The sequence below is a fragment of the Anolis carolinensis genome, chromosome 3 (assembly GCF_035594765.1).
Source record: "Anolis carolinensis isolate JA03-04 chromosome 3, rAnoCar3.1.pri, whole genome shotgun sequence".
NCBI classification, from domain to species: Eukaryota; Metazoa; Chordata; class Lepidosauria; order Squamata; family Dactyloidae; genus Anolis; species Anolis carolinensis.
Window position 1 is genome coordinate 188,535,213 of NC_085843.1, and position 15,997 is coordinate 188,551,209.

The 15,997-nt window shown below is 39.4% G+C and overlaps 1 protein-coding gene across 2 annotated transcripts in view; it reads left to right on the forward strand.

Annotated features, from left to right (window-relative positions):
* Positions 1 to 15,997, forward strand: part of vstm4 (V-set and transmembrane domain containing 4) — a 91,567-nt gene that overhangs the window by 47,335 nt on the left and 28,235 nt on the right. Inside the window, exon 8 of one of the 2 annotated variants that reach the window (XM_003225394.4) lies at positions 427 to 5,023. The exons of the other annotated variant lie outside the window; for it this stretch is intronic. Within the exon in view, the coding sequence (XP_003225442.2) occupies positions 427 to 552 (126 nt within the window). The 3' untranslated portion in view covers positions 553 to 5,023. Of the gene's footprint in view, positions 1 to 426; positions 5,024 to 15,997 lie in introns of those variants that run through there. 2 annotated transcript variants of the gene reach the window in all.

A 15,997-nucleotide genomic window follows, 5' to 3' on the forward strand; every position in this document is an offset into this window, starting at 1 on the left:
ATCCATTTTAATGGCTCACACATCCCTAAAGCATAGTCCTTTCTCCACCAATGTGTCATCTCACAGGATGGAGTCAGAGATATGGACGAAAGGGGTCTCCTATGGCTACCGTAATTTTCCACTTATAAGTGGTGGGGTTTGGGACATCTGAATTCAGTATAAGAATTTCCAAATTAAAGTGGCAGTTTCTCTAATTTTTATCACACTTTTTCAACCTTTAAATAATTATATTTTAGAATCTGGTTCTCAAATGCTTATGTATAACTAATGAAGTCTTGACTTTAGGTTGCTGTTTTATTATGTTCTTATTTTGTATGTTATTTTCTTTTTGCCTGCTTATTGTTAACTTTTTTGCTAACAGGAACGCTGTCAAATCAATGAATGAATTCAGTGGAACTGATACACTTTTCTAAATGTGTTTTTTAGCCTAAAATTGCTGAAGAAAATTTAACCTATGCAGAACTGGAACTCATCAAACCTCACCAGGAAGCAAAAGACGTTCCTGCGATGACTGTCTATGCTCAGATTCTCTTTGAGGAAAGCAAGATATAAACATATTATTAAAACATGTTTAAGCTTTGTCATGCAGTTTGTATATAAAGTGCCATACAAACGTGCTTTTGAAAACTTCTTGTCCTGTTCAGATTTTATAGATTCCAAATTGCATTTCAAGGGACACATTTGAGACCAAGAAAAAGCATCTCTTTCATTTTGCATCTGACTATATCACTTGCTTTTGTTTTAATGTTAAGTGTAATGTTTATATTGTGTTATTTATGTTTTTGTCATCAGTTACAAGAGGAGTGAAAGCTAAAGAGCTCCCCGTTGTAATCTTAACCAAAGTGCTAAATCAGAAGCACAATGTTGTATTTTCCTTACATATTTTTCCAGTTTTCAGCAGTTCAGCAATCTGTTATCATTTGGGAGCTGTTATCACTGAGTCATGACAATTCCCCCTGTTTTTGAACACTTGAATGCTGGAATATTAAAAGACTAATCCCCTTCTACACTGCCAGATAAGATCCAGATTTTCAGCTTTCAACTGGATTAAATAGCAGTACAGACTAATATAATTAAGTTCAAAGCAGATAATGTGGATTATCTGCTTTGATAATCTGCTGCTGAATACGCATGCCCAATGTGGAATACATACCACGTTAAAACAGTGGACATGGCTCTTAAGGAGACATGCTGCATTATCACAGGATGTCTACCCCCTACACCACTGGAGAAATTATACTGTTTAGCTGGCATTGCACCACTTGACAACATTTGGGAAGTAGAAGACAACAATGAAAGGACCAAGGCATGGACATCTCCAGCTCATCCCCTATTCGGATTTCAGCCAGCATGCCAATCCCCTAAATCAAGAAATAACTTACTAAGATGTACAGAGACACTCACAGGAACACCTCAGCAAGCGAGAATCCAAAAGTGGCAGGTTAAAACCTGGAACCTCAATCCATGGCTGAGATCATGGACAACTTGGAAGGCACTGAACAGACTGCGCTCTGGCTCTACAAGATGCAGATCTAATCTTAAGAAATGGGGCTACAAAGTGGAGTCCACAACATGCGAGTGTGGAGAAGAGAAACCACAGACCACTTACTACAATGCAGCCTGAGCCCTGTCACATGCACAATGGAGGAGCTTCTCACAGCGAAAATAGAGGCACTCCAAGTAGCCAGCTTCTGGTCAAAGAAAATTTGGTATAATGCTAAGTTTTAAACTTCGTGGTTTTTAAAATACATACATTATAACTGTACCCTCAATTTGCTTCTGACACGATAAATAAATAAATCTGGATTTTATGGCAGTGTAGAAGGGGCCTAAAAATGAACTGGGAGAAAATATGGAATATTCCGTCAGTAGTGTTGCATATTGTAAGATTTATTTCTGATCAAGACACCACTTCTAGGTGCCTGAGTCTTGCATTTTAATTTTTATAAGGAAAGGCCATTCTCTCACTAAGTAATTTTATTCTACAAACCGTTCACTCTGAAATTGATGTGAGTTGTGTACTATTCCGTTTGTGGAGGCATCGATCTTAACCCCGTTTGGACTTTAATTTGAAAGGCTTGAACTTTAATTCTAAAGTGGATAGATTAGCGCACAAGCACGTGACCATAATATGTGCTTGATCTTTATATAGTAAAGAACATAAATGCTAATTTTTAATCTCTATGTATCTTTGTTTAAGGTAATAACTATCCCATCTGAACTAAAGAACAGACATGTTCAATGACCATGTTTGTGATTTCTTAGATGCTACAATGCATCCAAAAGGAAGCATTTAAACATTACATTTGATTTCTAAATCTTATTGCACACTTCATATTTTCTTAAGTGTTCCAAAGGAAACATTTAAGCATTACTTACATGGATGGAGCATTACTTAAAAGTGCAGTCCAGCTGCCAAAATAAAATAAAGGACTCAAATGTTTATAAGTTTGGGTAAATATTAATTCAGCAGTGATTTCATTCACCAGCCTCTTGATAACAAAGGGCACATATTTGAAGCCAACTTTTTGGATGGTTGTTGATTTTTAATAAACTTGGTAGGTAAATATCCAGTTGGTCCAGTTTGCAAGTTCCAGTGCTTATCAATGTACTTGACTATAATTGAAAGTTGATACTATCTGAGGCCAGACAATTTTGTGAGTCGATTTCAACCATGACACAGAATCATACTGGTTGACCTTGAGGCTCAGCAATGCCCAGAGCTTCTTCACATCCAGAGAAGAGGACCTTTTTCCATAACAAATCATATCCATTTCCTTCAGTGAATAGCCATTATATGTGGTGGGTCTCCACCATGTTCCCTATGGAGTATAGGACCACCCCCAAGCCAATAAATAAGGAGGGGTTTGCTCCATGGTGTGGCATCAAAATGCTGCTTCATGTGAAATTTTGGCCAATGTGGAAGGACCGATAACCGTGACCGTGAGACAAGATTTGACCCCGAATTTGCCTTAAAACAGCAGCAGCCCAGGGAGAGCCATTGTACCTTTGGCCATAGGGGAAACGAAGGCCTATTGTAAACTTTAAGAAAAGTGATTGACAAAAAAGCAAATAAACATAGTGCAAAACTATGAGAAAACCTAAGAATAAACATATGTAGTAATCATGTTGGCCCTGCAGCAAAATCCTAGAAAATCTTGCTGGACTGTAGCCTATGGCTACAGTAAAGAACTGGAGATACAAGAAAAGATACTAAAAAGAGAAGGAATTGAGTACCATTAGGGTTTTTTTTAAAGGGCAGTTGAGTCTATTTTTCATTAATGTTATACAAACAGTGTAAATATATATATTTACATACAATAGAGTCTCACTCATCCAAGCTAAATGGGCCAGCAGAACCTTGGATAAGCGAATATCTTGGATAATAAGGAGGGATTAAGGAAAAGCCTATTAAACATCAAATTAGGTTATGATTTTACAAATTAAGCACCAAAACATCATATTATACAACAAGTTTGACAGAAAAAAGTAGTTCAATACGCAGTAATGTTATATTGTAATTACTGTATTTATGAATTTAGCACTGAAATATCATGATATATTGAAAACATTGACTACAAAAATGGCTTGGATAATCCAGAACCTTGGATAAGCGAGTCTTGGATAAGTGAGACTCTACTGTATTTAGAAGATTGGTTGGGATGGGAGAGGTGTAATTCTTGAGTACAGGATGTGGACAAGTTCCTGAGGCAAATAAGGAGGGCAGCCTGTTTTCTTGCTCCTTTTGGATGGTCATCCAGAGGAGAGACTTAGTTCGATTTCAAATACATCACATAATAAGTGTATCTCTCAGGAAGAGGAGCTTGCCATCCTGTTTAAAAGAAACAGTAGTTAGACCAATGCTGAAAAAGTTCTCCCTGGATCCCCTGGACTTTGATAACTGCAGACCAGTGTCTAACCTTTCTTTTTTGGGCAAAGTGATTGAGAAGGCAGTTGCCCTCCAACTCCAGCTAGTCTTGGAAGACACTCTTCGCACATTTCAAACCAGTTTCAGAACAGGATACAGAGTCAAGTCTGCTATGGTCGCCTTAGTGGATGATCTATGTTTTAACACTGACAAGGGGTATGTGTCCCCATCGGTGCTTTAGATCTCTCAGTGGCATTTAATAACATCAATCATGGTACGCCTGGGGGGGGGGGGGGGGAGTAGGAATCAGAGGCACCGTGTTGCAGTGATTCTGATTATATTTCTCAGGCGGGTCCAAATGCTGATGCCTGGAGTCAGCAAAAAAAGGAGCTATGTGGCATTCCACAAGGTGCCGTTCTATCCATAATGCTTTTTAACATTTACATGAAACCTGGTTGAGATCATCCAGAGGCATGGGGCAAGGTGCTATCAGTATGCTGATGACACTAAAATATATTTCTTCATGCCTTTAGATAAGGTTAGCATGTCTCTGAATGAATGCCTGGAGGAGGTGATGGGCTGGATGAAGAAAAACAAATTGAAACTGAATCCAGACAAAACAGACATGCTTGTCATCAAGGGTCCTAAAATAGGAATGGATGTGTGTCAATCAGTCCTGGACGGGGTTACACTCCCCCTGAAAGACTGTATCGGCAGTTTGGGAGTGCTCCTGGATCCGTCTCTTCAAATGTCAGTCCAGGTAGATGTGATGGGCAAGAGTGCTTACTACCAGCTTTGGCTGATATGCCAGCTGTGCTCCTTCCTAGAACTAGAGAACCTAAAGATGGTAGTGCTCATGTTGATAACCTCAAAATTGGACTTCTGCAATGTGCTTTACATTGGGCTACCTCTATAGCAAGTTCAGAAACTCTGACAGCTCTGAAGATCTATTTCTTCCATTATGCCTGCCAAGCCAGTTTTAACTATAATTTTTTAAATTGCATAGTTGTATTGTAATACGTTGTATTTTGATATGTGCTTGTTTTAAGATATGCTTTGATGGATGTATTTTAACTATTTCAATACGTTTTTAATGTATGTATTTTATATGTGCCGTAAGGAGAGGTGTAATTAATAAAAAATGTTGATGATGAATTAATCAGCCAAGTGTGTATTATGGACTGGGAATCTTCTGGAAATGGTATCATATGTATTCATTGGGCCCATTGATATCTGGGAGGAGAAAGCGTTGTGTTGTAGGACTGAACAAAATATAACCATTGTTTAATTAACTCCCAGAAATCCAAGCCAGTTTACCAGCTATTAGGATTTCTGGGAGGTGAAGGCCAAAAACATCTGGGGACCCCAGGTTGAGAACCACTGGTCTAGATGCCTGGAATCTGGGCTGTTTTGTCCCAATCTAACGACCACTGTCTGGGGTAGAGGAAATTTAGACATTAAAGACAAATTTTCTTACAGTTGTTCTGAGTGGAATGCATGTGCTTCCTAGAACATGAGTAAGCCTCCCCTGCATCCTACATATTCAGTGCAGTTAATGTAGTGTGTCAATTAGCCTGTGTTCTGTCTTCTGATTGACACTGAGCAGCATGACTGAGCAACACATTAGACAAATACTAGCCCAAATCCCTGACTACAGGAGACTTTTCTTTATCAAATTATGTGCAAAATGTGCTTCTCTTGCTCCTTCAAGAACACAGCCATTCTTACATACATCCTGTCAGGGCTGAAGTGAGATTGCTCTCTTTTCAAAAGAATCAAAGCCCACAGTTTGCCTCTTGAAAACAGATGAGTATTGGTATTATTTATTAGACTTTGGATTTTCATCCCATTGCAAGCAAAGGACGTGGCGCATTTGGAAGCAGACTTCTGCCAGTGAACCCAAGGGAAGCTCATGAACTGCATGCAGAGCAGCTTAGGCTACACATTTAGGATGCTTTTAGAAAGCCAAAGTACTATCAGACATTTTTTTTGGCCTACAAAGTAAAATGAAATGGGAATTCTACCCTTCTCAAACAGCTGGCATTGTTATTGTTGTGATTATGATTTCATTTTCCTCTTTTAAAAGTCTCAAAGCATTCAGAAAGGCCCCATGTACATTTCTCCACATGTGGAGTCAATGTCGTGTTTATGGGACATAAATAGGTGTCTTTCCATCTACTCAGACCTTGTCTTTCCTTTATGGCAATCCTTTAACTACCCTGTTTCCCCTAAAATAAGACATCCCCAGAAAATAAGACCTAGTAGAGGTTTTGCTGAATTGCTAAATATAAGGCCTCCCCCGAAAGTAAGACCTAGCAAGTTTTTGTTTCGAAGCATGCCCAATGAACAGAACACCAGAGCATGCAGGATTGGTAAATGTACCCTACCATAGAGTATTATACATAGAAATATTGGTAGTAACAAGAAATTCTTGATAGGATTCACAGTTTGTCTGGTTATGCTGGTTTGTGATGACAACTACTGTACAGTATATAATAAATGTTCATTTTTTTTGTTCAACAATAAATGTGAATTCTTCTTCATTGAAAAATAAGACATCCCCTGAAAATAAGACCTAGAGCATCTTTGGGAGCAAAGATTAATATAAGACACTGTCTTATTTTCGGGGAAACACGGTATGTGGCATTAAGTAATGGACTGTTTTGGTTATAAAGATTCATGTACAGTAGAGTCTCACTTACCCAACATAAACGGGCCGGCAGAATGTTGGATAAGCGAATATATTGGATAATAAGGAGGCATTAAGGAAAAGCCTATTAAACATCAAATTAGGTTATGATTTTACAAATTAAGCACCAAAACATCATGTTATACAACAAATTTGACAGAAAAAGTAGTTCAATATGCAGTAATGCTATGTAGAGATTACTGTATTTACAAATTTAGCACCGAAATATCATGATGTATTGAAAACATTGACTACAAAAATGCGTTGGATAATCCAGAACGTTGGATAAGCAGGTGTTGGATAAGTGAGACTCTACTGTATTATGAATTATGCTCAGTAAATATGAATCACAAATAGATTTTTATATGTAGGCAGGGAACTGTCTCAGGCAAGTCTACACACATTGTAAGAGGCATTCTGGAAGAATAGAAAGTGAGAGTCTGGATTCCTGTCTCTTTGAGCAGTGAAGCCTCATTTTAAGGTATAAAACAGGGATTTCTCTCCAAATCCAACTCTCTTCCACAGACAGGGAAATGGTCTCGTTCTTGCATTCAGGAAAGTGATCAGTTCTTAATTGCCTTGTATACCTCTACTAAATGGTAAAAAGGTAAAGGTTTCCCCTGACGTTAAGTCCAGTCGTGACCGACCCTGAGGGTTGGTGCTCATCTCCATTTCTAAGCTGAAGAGCCGGCGTTGTCCATAAACACCTCCAAGGTCATGTGGCCGGCATGACTGCATGGAGTGCTGTTACCTTCCCGCCGAAGCAGTACCTATTGATCTACTCACATGTTTTCGAACTGCTAAGTTGGCAGGAGCTGGGGCTAACAGCGGGCGCTCATTCCACTCCCGGGATTTGAACCTGGGACCTTTTGGTCCACAAGTTCAGCAGCTCAGCACTTTAACACACTGTGCCACCAGGGGCCCCTCTACTAAATGGAGACCCTACCAAACTAGTTCAGATTGGTACAGATACACCCCATTGCTGGGCCGGGCTTTAGCACAGCAGATTAACCTCCAGCTGCAATAAATCTTGCCAATCGAAAGGTTGCCAGTTCGAAGCCCAGGTCGGAGGTGAGCACCTGACCTTCAGCCCAGCTCACTGCCCACCTAGCAGATCAAAGATAGCTATGAGTAGATAAATAGGTACTGCTTAAGCAGAGATGTATTTTAGTGGCACCATAAGGAAATACCAGAAGAATGCTGGTGAAGAAGGAAGTCTGTGAACAGGGATCTTGGACATGGAGGCTGGAGTGACAGCATCCCGCCCTCAGTGCCCAGAATCGGGTACAACCTCCAGGACGCCGAAGATGGGAAATGCCTATGTACCCCTATCTGTACTGTTGTCCTGTCTGTGTATGACAGCATTGAATGTTGCCGTATATGTGTTCTGTAATCCGCCCTGAGTCCCCTTCAGGGTGAGAAGGGTGGAATATAAATAAATTGTAAGTTATTGTGAAGTTTCCAGAGATTTCAGGCAATCCTGTCAGAATATGAAAGAGAGCAAATGTCTAAATTTGATAGGCTTTGTCCCATGTGTGTGACTCCATTGTTTTCATCTCCCCAGATCATATATGGGTCATTACCAATGCTCAGAGAGTGATGGGCAGAAGTCACATTTACACCTGCCATTTGCAGCAGTTCAGCCATGGACCCACCCCAGAAGTAGTTCTCCAGGGTGTGATGGGAGCAATTGGGCTCCATGGCTGAACTACTGAGCACTGTTGCCACTGCCAACAAAATAGGCAAGTGTTAAGAGGTCTGTACCTATTTTTCGGCAACAGCAGCAGATTCTCAGTCGTTCAGCCACGGAGCCCGAAGTGTGAAGTGGTCCTTAGGGTGCATCTACATTGTAGAATGAATGGAGTTTGGCACAACTTTAAATGCCATGGCTTTGGAACCCTTGGAATAGTAGTTTGGTGAAGCACCAGCATTGTTTGAAAGAAGGCTAAATGCTTTGTAAAACAACACCTCCCAAGATTTCATAGCATTGCACCATGGCAATTAAAGTAAAGTTAAGAAGTCCCTGGTAGCACAGTGCGTTAAAGCGTTGAGCTGCTGAAGTTGTGGACCGAAAGGTCACAGGTTCGAATCTGGGGAGGAGAGTGAGCACCCACTGCTAGCTCCAGCTTCTGCCAACCTAACAATTTGAAAACATGAAAATGTGAGTAGATCAATAGGTACCAATCCGGCGGGAAGGTAACGGCGCTCCATGCAGTCATGCCAGCCACACAACCATGGAGGTGTCTACGGATAACGCCGGCTCTTCAGCTTAGAAACGGAGATGAGCACCAACCCCCAGAGTCGGACACGTCAGGGGAAACCTTTACCTAAGCTGCATTTATTCTCCACAGTAATGGCATCTTTAATAAATAAATAAATAAATAAATAAATTTTTATTTATACCCCGCCACCATCTCCCAGAGGGACTCAGGGCAGCTTACAAAGCACCCAAAAGGTGCAACATACAAAATACTAAAACTGCAGAAACAATAACATAAAACAATAATAGCCAATATAAATATCTCATGTCGTAAAACCCCTTGGTTAAAATCAATAAAATAAAAATACAAATAAATAAAATAAAATAAAAATAAAAATGATAGCTAAAGCATGTTCTTATTCTAGAAAGGGTTTTAGTTAGTGAAGGAAGTGTGTGTTTCTTTCAGTGGCAGCACTGAAAAGACAGAATTACCTACAAGAAGACAATGTAATCAAATGCCTAATGAGCAGGTAGGGGGCCAAAGGCCATGCTTATGTATCACTACAAAAAATAACATTAATTAGGATGCTCAACCATTTTGCGAACAACTCATAATTAATTAGATAAGAAACTAGCAGTGTCTAAGATATATAAATGTCTAAATTAAGTTACTTTGAATGTTCCCAGTACTTTGACATTTAAGAGTTCACCGTAATTGAGATATCGAGTTAAAATTGCTCCTGTTATTTAAAAGATCATTATCTTTTTCCGTTAGACAGATAGAGACTATTTTCCACTCTAGTGAGCCGTTCTGTTTGGGTCAATTAGCCAGGCTTGAGTAGATTTCCATAGACCTGACTCCCACTTATCACATTTCTGGCCGTGACACTGAAAGGTTTGCGTACACACACATTCAAGCTACTCAATCTGTATTCAGCTCACAATCAGACACCAAAATCCTTCACATGTCAGAAACTCTGAGGCCAGATTTTACACAGTCCTCACATAGCTCTTGAACAACAGATGCCATAATGTAGCCCACTGAAAAGCTGAAACTAAGATGAGGCAAATCAGGATCCTGTTTATCATTCCTTTTCATATGTTGTTTATACATGCATCTATTCGAGGGAGGCACTGATTTACTGGGTTGGCAGTACGGAAAACGGATAAGTCCTAGGTGTTCGAAAGCTGAGATCGTATACTTTCTTTTAAACACTATGTGCATATAAACACATGTGGTGGTCCTGCAAATTTATTTTAAAATTCTGGGAAATAGTTTTTAAAGAAATACTGGCAATAATAAAAATAGAGATTAGAAATGTACCAGAAATAGCATTGTTGTCAATATACAACGAGATGATACTTACACAAGAAGAAAAACAATTGACCTCCAATTTATTAACGGCGGCAAGATTGATAATTGCAAAGAATTGGAAAGATAAAAAGGGAAATTGTTTTAGAAGAATGGTATAGAGAAATTTGGAATATAGCGATCAATGACGAACTGACTTGTGACATTAAAGTAAAAAAGGGTATTTGACATATAATAATAATAATAATAATAATAATAATAATAATAATAATAATAATAATAATAATAATAATTTATTTCTTATATGCTGCCTCCATCTCCCTGAGGGGACTCAGGGCGGCTCACATGGGGACAAAGCCCTAAAAACAACAATTGACATATACATAAAATAGTACAAGTTACAACATTAAGATACATAGCAAAAGCCAAACAATTTTAAAAACTTAAATAACCACATATCAAAGTAGTTAGGCAAGGGAGTGGCGCTGTTTAGGATTACATGGGAGGGGCAGACTTGTGCAACATGAATAGTCGAACCAGAGTGGGGTAATTTATTGAATATAAATTCATTGAAGGAAAGAGGGAACAAACCTGCAACAGAAATAATTAAATTTTGGGAAAACTAAATAAGATGAGTTGGTCCAGGCAAAGGTAGCATGAAAAGAAGGGGGGGTATGAGAATAACAATAAAATAGAATATACATTATTGGATAGAAAATTGTCATAGAACTATAAGCATAATATGTTTAAAGAGGGGGAAAGTGAAAACTAGATGGATAGCAGGTTATTATGTTCATTGTTATTGTAGTTTAGAGTACACAAAATGCTAATATGCTCAATGATGTTTTGTATTAGTTATATTAAGAGGTTAAATATATGTAAATGGTTTTTTTTTCAAAATACCATGTACTTTCCCATCATAGATTCTTTATTATTGCATCTTTGGAAAAATTGTAAATTGTATATTCTGATAATAATAATAATCATCATCATCATCATCATCATCATCAAAGTATGAATTGTCGATGTTGCAATCCCAGTTGACAGCAGGATTGAAGAGAAACAACTGGAAAAGCTGACACGATATGAGGATTTAAAGATCGAATTACAAAGACTCTGGCACAAGCCAGTCAAGGTGGTCCCAGTGGTGATCGGCACACTGGGTGCAGTGCCTATAGACCTTGGCCTGCACTTAAACACAGTCGGCGCTGACAAAAATTACCATCTGCCAGCTGCAGAAGGCCACTTTACTGGGATCAGCACGCATTATTCGCCGATACATCACACAGTCCTAGACACTTGGGAAGTGTCCAGCGTGTGATCCAGTACAACAGCCAGCAGAGTGTCTGCTGTGAACTCATCTTATTGTGTTTCAAATAATGATGATGATGATGATGATGATGAATGTTATGTGCACTCCGGAAGTGAGAATTATCCATTTCTATTGCAGGAGAACCCATTTACCCTTGGGACAAGAATCACCTAGTATTACCTATTGAGCACAAAGTATAGCTTTCTTTGAAAGCTTAAACAATAAATGGTGAAAAGGAACAGACAAGCCAATGTAATGAAGCAGAAGCTCATTTAGTGTACCTGATTGAATGCACTTGGGCTTTTGGTCTTTGTAACTTTGTACACCAAACACAATATCTCCTTTCCATCCCACCTCAGTGAAGGGTGTAGATGCTAAACCAGTGTATTTTGTCAATAATAGACTGGATGAGAGGAAACTGCTTTGGTAATACCTCATCTGGAATACTGTGTACAGTTCTGGGCACCACAACTCCAAAAGGATATGAATGAGCTAGAACATGTCCAGAGAAGGGCAACGAAAATGATCAAAGGTGTCAAAGGCAAGCCCTATGAGGAGCAGCTTAGGGAGATGGATATGATAACCATGTTTAAATATTTGAAAGGATGTCACATTGAGGAGGGAGCAAGCTTGTTTTCTTTAGCAATAGATTCCAATTGCAGGAAAAGCATTACCACCTAAACATTAGGAAGACCTTCCAGATGGTAAGAACTGCTTGGCAGTGGAATATGCTGCCTTAGAGGATGGTAGAGTCTCCTTCTCTGGAGGCTTTTAAGCAAAGACTGAATGGCTATCTATTGGAAGCTTTGTTTGTGTGTTGCTACATGGCAGGGGGTTGGACAGGATGGCCTTGTGCTCTCTTCCAACTCTTATGATTCTATGAAACAAATTGAAGCTGAATCCACACAAGACAGAGGGATCAACTAGATATTATTGCATCATGGTCTAATCGAGTGTTCAGACATTGCAATCCCATTTTTGAGGATAACATGGACATTGCCCTTTTTCTTATTACGCACCCCCCCCCCCCCCAATAGTGAGCTATTCATACAGATTGCATTATCTGCTTACTGCACCATCTCATAAACTATTCCTTTACTTTTCCCTGCCTAATGCACTCCTCTCTCTCTCTTTTTTTTTTTTTAAATTAACTGAAAAAAATTGCTCAATTTTGAGATTTTGTCAGGGTCCTTTGCATGGGACCTCCAATGCTTTAAACCAGGGGTCCCCAAACTTTTTAAGCAGAGGGCCAGTCCACAATCTTTCAGACTGTTGAGGGGCCAAATTATCATTTGAAAAAAATACAAACAAATTCCTATGCATACTGCACATAACAACGAAACAACGAAAGAACAATACAATATTTAAAAATGAAAACAATTTTAACCAACATAAACCTATTAGGATTTCAATGGAAAGTGTGGGCCTGCTACTGGTCAATGAGATAGTCAAGTTAATTAGGATTGTTGTTGTTGTTGTTGTGTGCCTTCAAGTCATGTCAGACTTTGGCCGAGCCTAAGTCTAAAATTAATTATTTATTTACTGCATTTATTTACTACATTTATATCCCACCCTTCTCACCCCGAAGGGGACTCGGAGCAGCTGTATGTACATACACTATATTATATTATTAGCATAACACAATATTAGCATTATATATTACTATATTGAACTATACCACTATACTATTATATAATATGTAATATATAACATATAATTAATATTATTATATGGTATTACTATTAGTATTATATTGTATAACATAAGATTATTATCAATATTATATGTATATACAATATATTATATTATTAAAACTGATATAAAAATATTATATTATAAAACTGAGGGCAGGGGCCAGGTAAATGACCTTGGAGGGCCGCATCCGGAACCCCGGGCCTTAGTTTGGGGACCCCTGCTTTAAACTATGGATCCATCTGGCTATGTAAGAAGTTACTTATTGTAAAGTGTTATGTTATTCATAAGCATGATTAGTATATTAATAGTTGTACTTCTATGATGACAAATGTAGAAGTTGCTAATGGGAATCTGAATGTGTTCTAGATGCTGCTAGTTAGAAGCAAATGGCCCAGCAGAGGCTGATACAGTTTATCTGATTAACTGAGCACAGATAACATGACAGGATGAGTTGTGAACTTGTTTTCAGATTGGCTAACTGCCCAAGGTTTTCCTCATGTGAAAGGTGGGAATGAGACAATATTTAAATATTTAAATTGCTTGACCAATGAAATAAAAGACTGCAAAAAGTATAGCAGGCATGGCCTTTGAACAAATGAGAAAATAGCTCAATTTACTGGCAGTCCCCAATTTATGGACAAGATACGTAGGTTGTGTAGGTTTGCTCTTAAGTTGAATTTGTTTGTAAGTCGGAATGGATACTTTCAAAAGTAAAGCAAAGTGTTAACACCCCTGTGTTGCTTGTTTTACTGTATGTGCCATTGTTTAGAATATTTCATCTCACTTTTGGTCCCTCTGAGAACTGGATTTTGAAAACTTTGGCTTGTTGTTGAAACCAGGATTGGTGAGAAAGCTTCAGTGGAGACCCCTTTTCCCCATGATAACTCTTCCAGGAGTGAAGTTCCCTTCCTAGGGGTAGATTTCTCTTACTTCCTGTTGTCTCACCCCCATTTGCAATTATGTCCCTTCTACACTGTCATATAATCCAGATTATCAAAGCAACATTCCTTATGATGATAGTGGGATTATCTTTGGGAGGAACACTGAGCATAATTAAGTCTTTTAACTCAAAGGATTTCCACATGCTGTTTCATGTTTGATATCTTTTCTGGAACTTGGTTTAGTTAGGAGCTTTGTCCCAAGGCTTTCTGCCTTACTGTACTTTAAACATATTGCAACTTGATGTTTTCCGGTGTCCCCCCTAAAGCCAATTTTTGGGGCTCAGGTTAGTGCTCTATGACTCCCCTATACCTAAGGAAGATTTTCTGCTGTTTAACAGTGATTGTTTTGCAGCAACCAGCGCATTTTGCTTTCCCTTCTCATAGCGCTGTGAGAACAAGACTTCACTCTTTTATAGCCAGATTGGAAGTCCCTGGCTATGACCTTTACATTATTATTATTATTATTATTATTATTATTATTATCTCCATGTCTATCCCACTCTTCTCACCCCATAGGGGACTCAGAGCGGCATACAACATACATTAGGCAAAAATTCAATGCCTCATTATACAAAGCAAATAAAAAACATAAAATAATAGAAATAAACATATAAATACAATTTAAAACCATTAACATATTAAAACATAAAACAGCATTTAAATATACCCTACTAGCCCGCCCCTCCTTCCTTCCTTCCTTCCTTCCTTCCTTCCTTCCTTCCTTCCTTCCTTCCTTCCTTCCTTCCTTCCTTCCTTCCTTCCTCCCTCCCTCCCTCCCTCCCTCCCTCCCTCCCTCCCTCCCATCATGATCTTAAGATCTTAAAACACTGTGTGACTTTGTTGTTGAGCATTGACCCCCTCTCCCCCCCAGTCAAAATAATAAACTATTAAACTCAGTACCGCAGCAAAGGGTTCCGCGGGTGGCAGGAGTCTGCAGTCTTATTGACTGGATATGCTTTGCAGGACTGAAGGAGCCCAGCAGCAGCTACCAGTGCCCGGGATACTTTTTGTGACAGTCTTTTCCCTTTTTATTCGTATACTAGCTTGGGGACCCAGCGGTGCCCAGGTTATTAGAACAGTGATTCTCAACTTGTGGGTCCCCAGGTGTTTTGGCCGATGACTCCCAGACATCCCAGCCAGTTTACCAGCTGTTAGGATTTCTGGGAGTTGAAGGTAAAAACATCAGAGGATGTAAAACCACTGTACTAAAAGAAGACATTGTTTGTTTTGCGATATTAGTTCATATCACTGAAGTTTGGTCCAGATCCGTTATTGGCTAGGTTCCGTGCTGTCTGGATAAGGGTGAACTACAACTCCCAGATCCGAGGGAAATCACCCCCAAACCAGGTGTGTATGCACAGTTGGCCACAGTTGGGTCTGTGTGCTAAGTTTGGTCGAGATCTGACATCAGCTGGGTTCAGTGCTTTCTGGATGCAGGTGAACTATAACTCCCAAAATCAAGATCCATACCCACTACCCCCTCCAGTATGTTCAGTTGGTCATGGGGATTCTCTGTGCCAAGTTTGGTCCCAATCCATTGTCCGTGAGGGTCACAGTACCAGTGAAGGTACTGCATGTCCCATCATCCATGGCAAGTGTGGTCCAGATGCATTGTTGGTTGGGTGAATAATACTCTCTGGATGTAGGTCAAGTACAAGACTTGTAAATCATGGTGTGAATTCTCCCCTACCCTCTTGTCCAGTTGCTGATCAATTCCTCTGTTCACTGTGTGCCAGGAAATGGTATGAAAGGGTTAAGGTAAAGGTGGTGGGCGGGATCATGCAAATGAAGGAACCCTGAGATGTTCATTCTGGAGGAAAAACAGAACATCTAGGATGAAATGGGCCCGCATGAAAGCCTTCACTTGGCTGGGGGGCAGAATGGTGTTTGTAGAGGACACTGGTTTGGGTTGCATGTTCATGGCGCTCACTATAACCTGCAGTGTCCTGGGAGGGAATGACTTGGTGGCTCCACAGCACT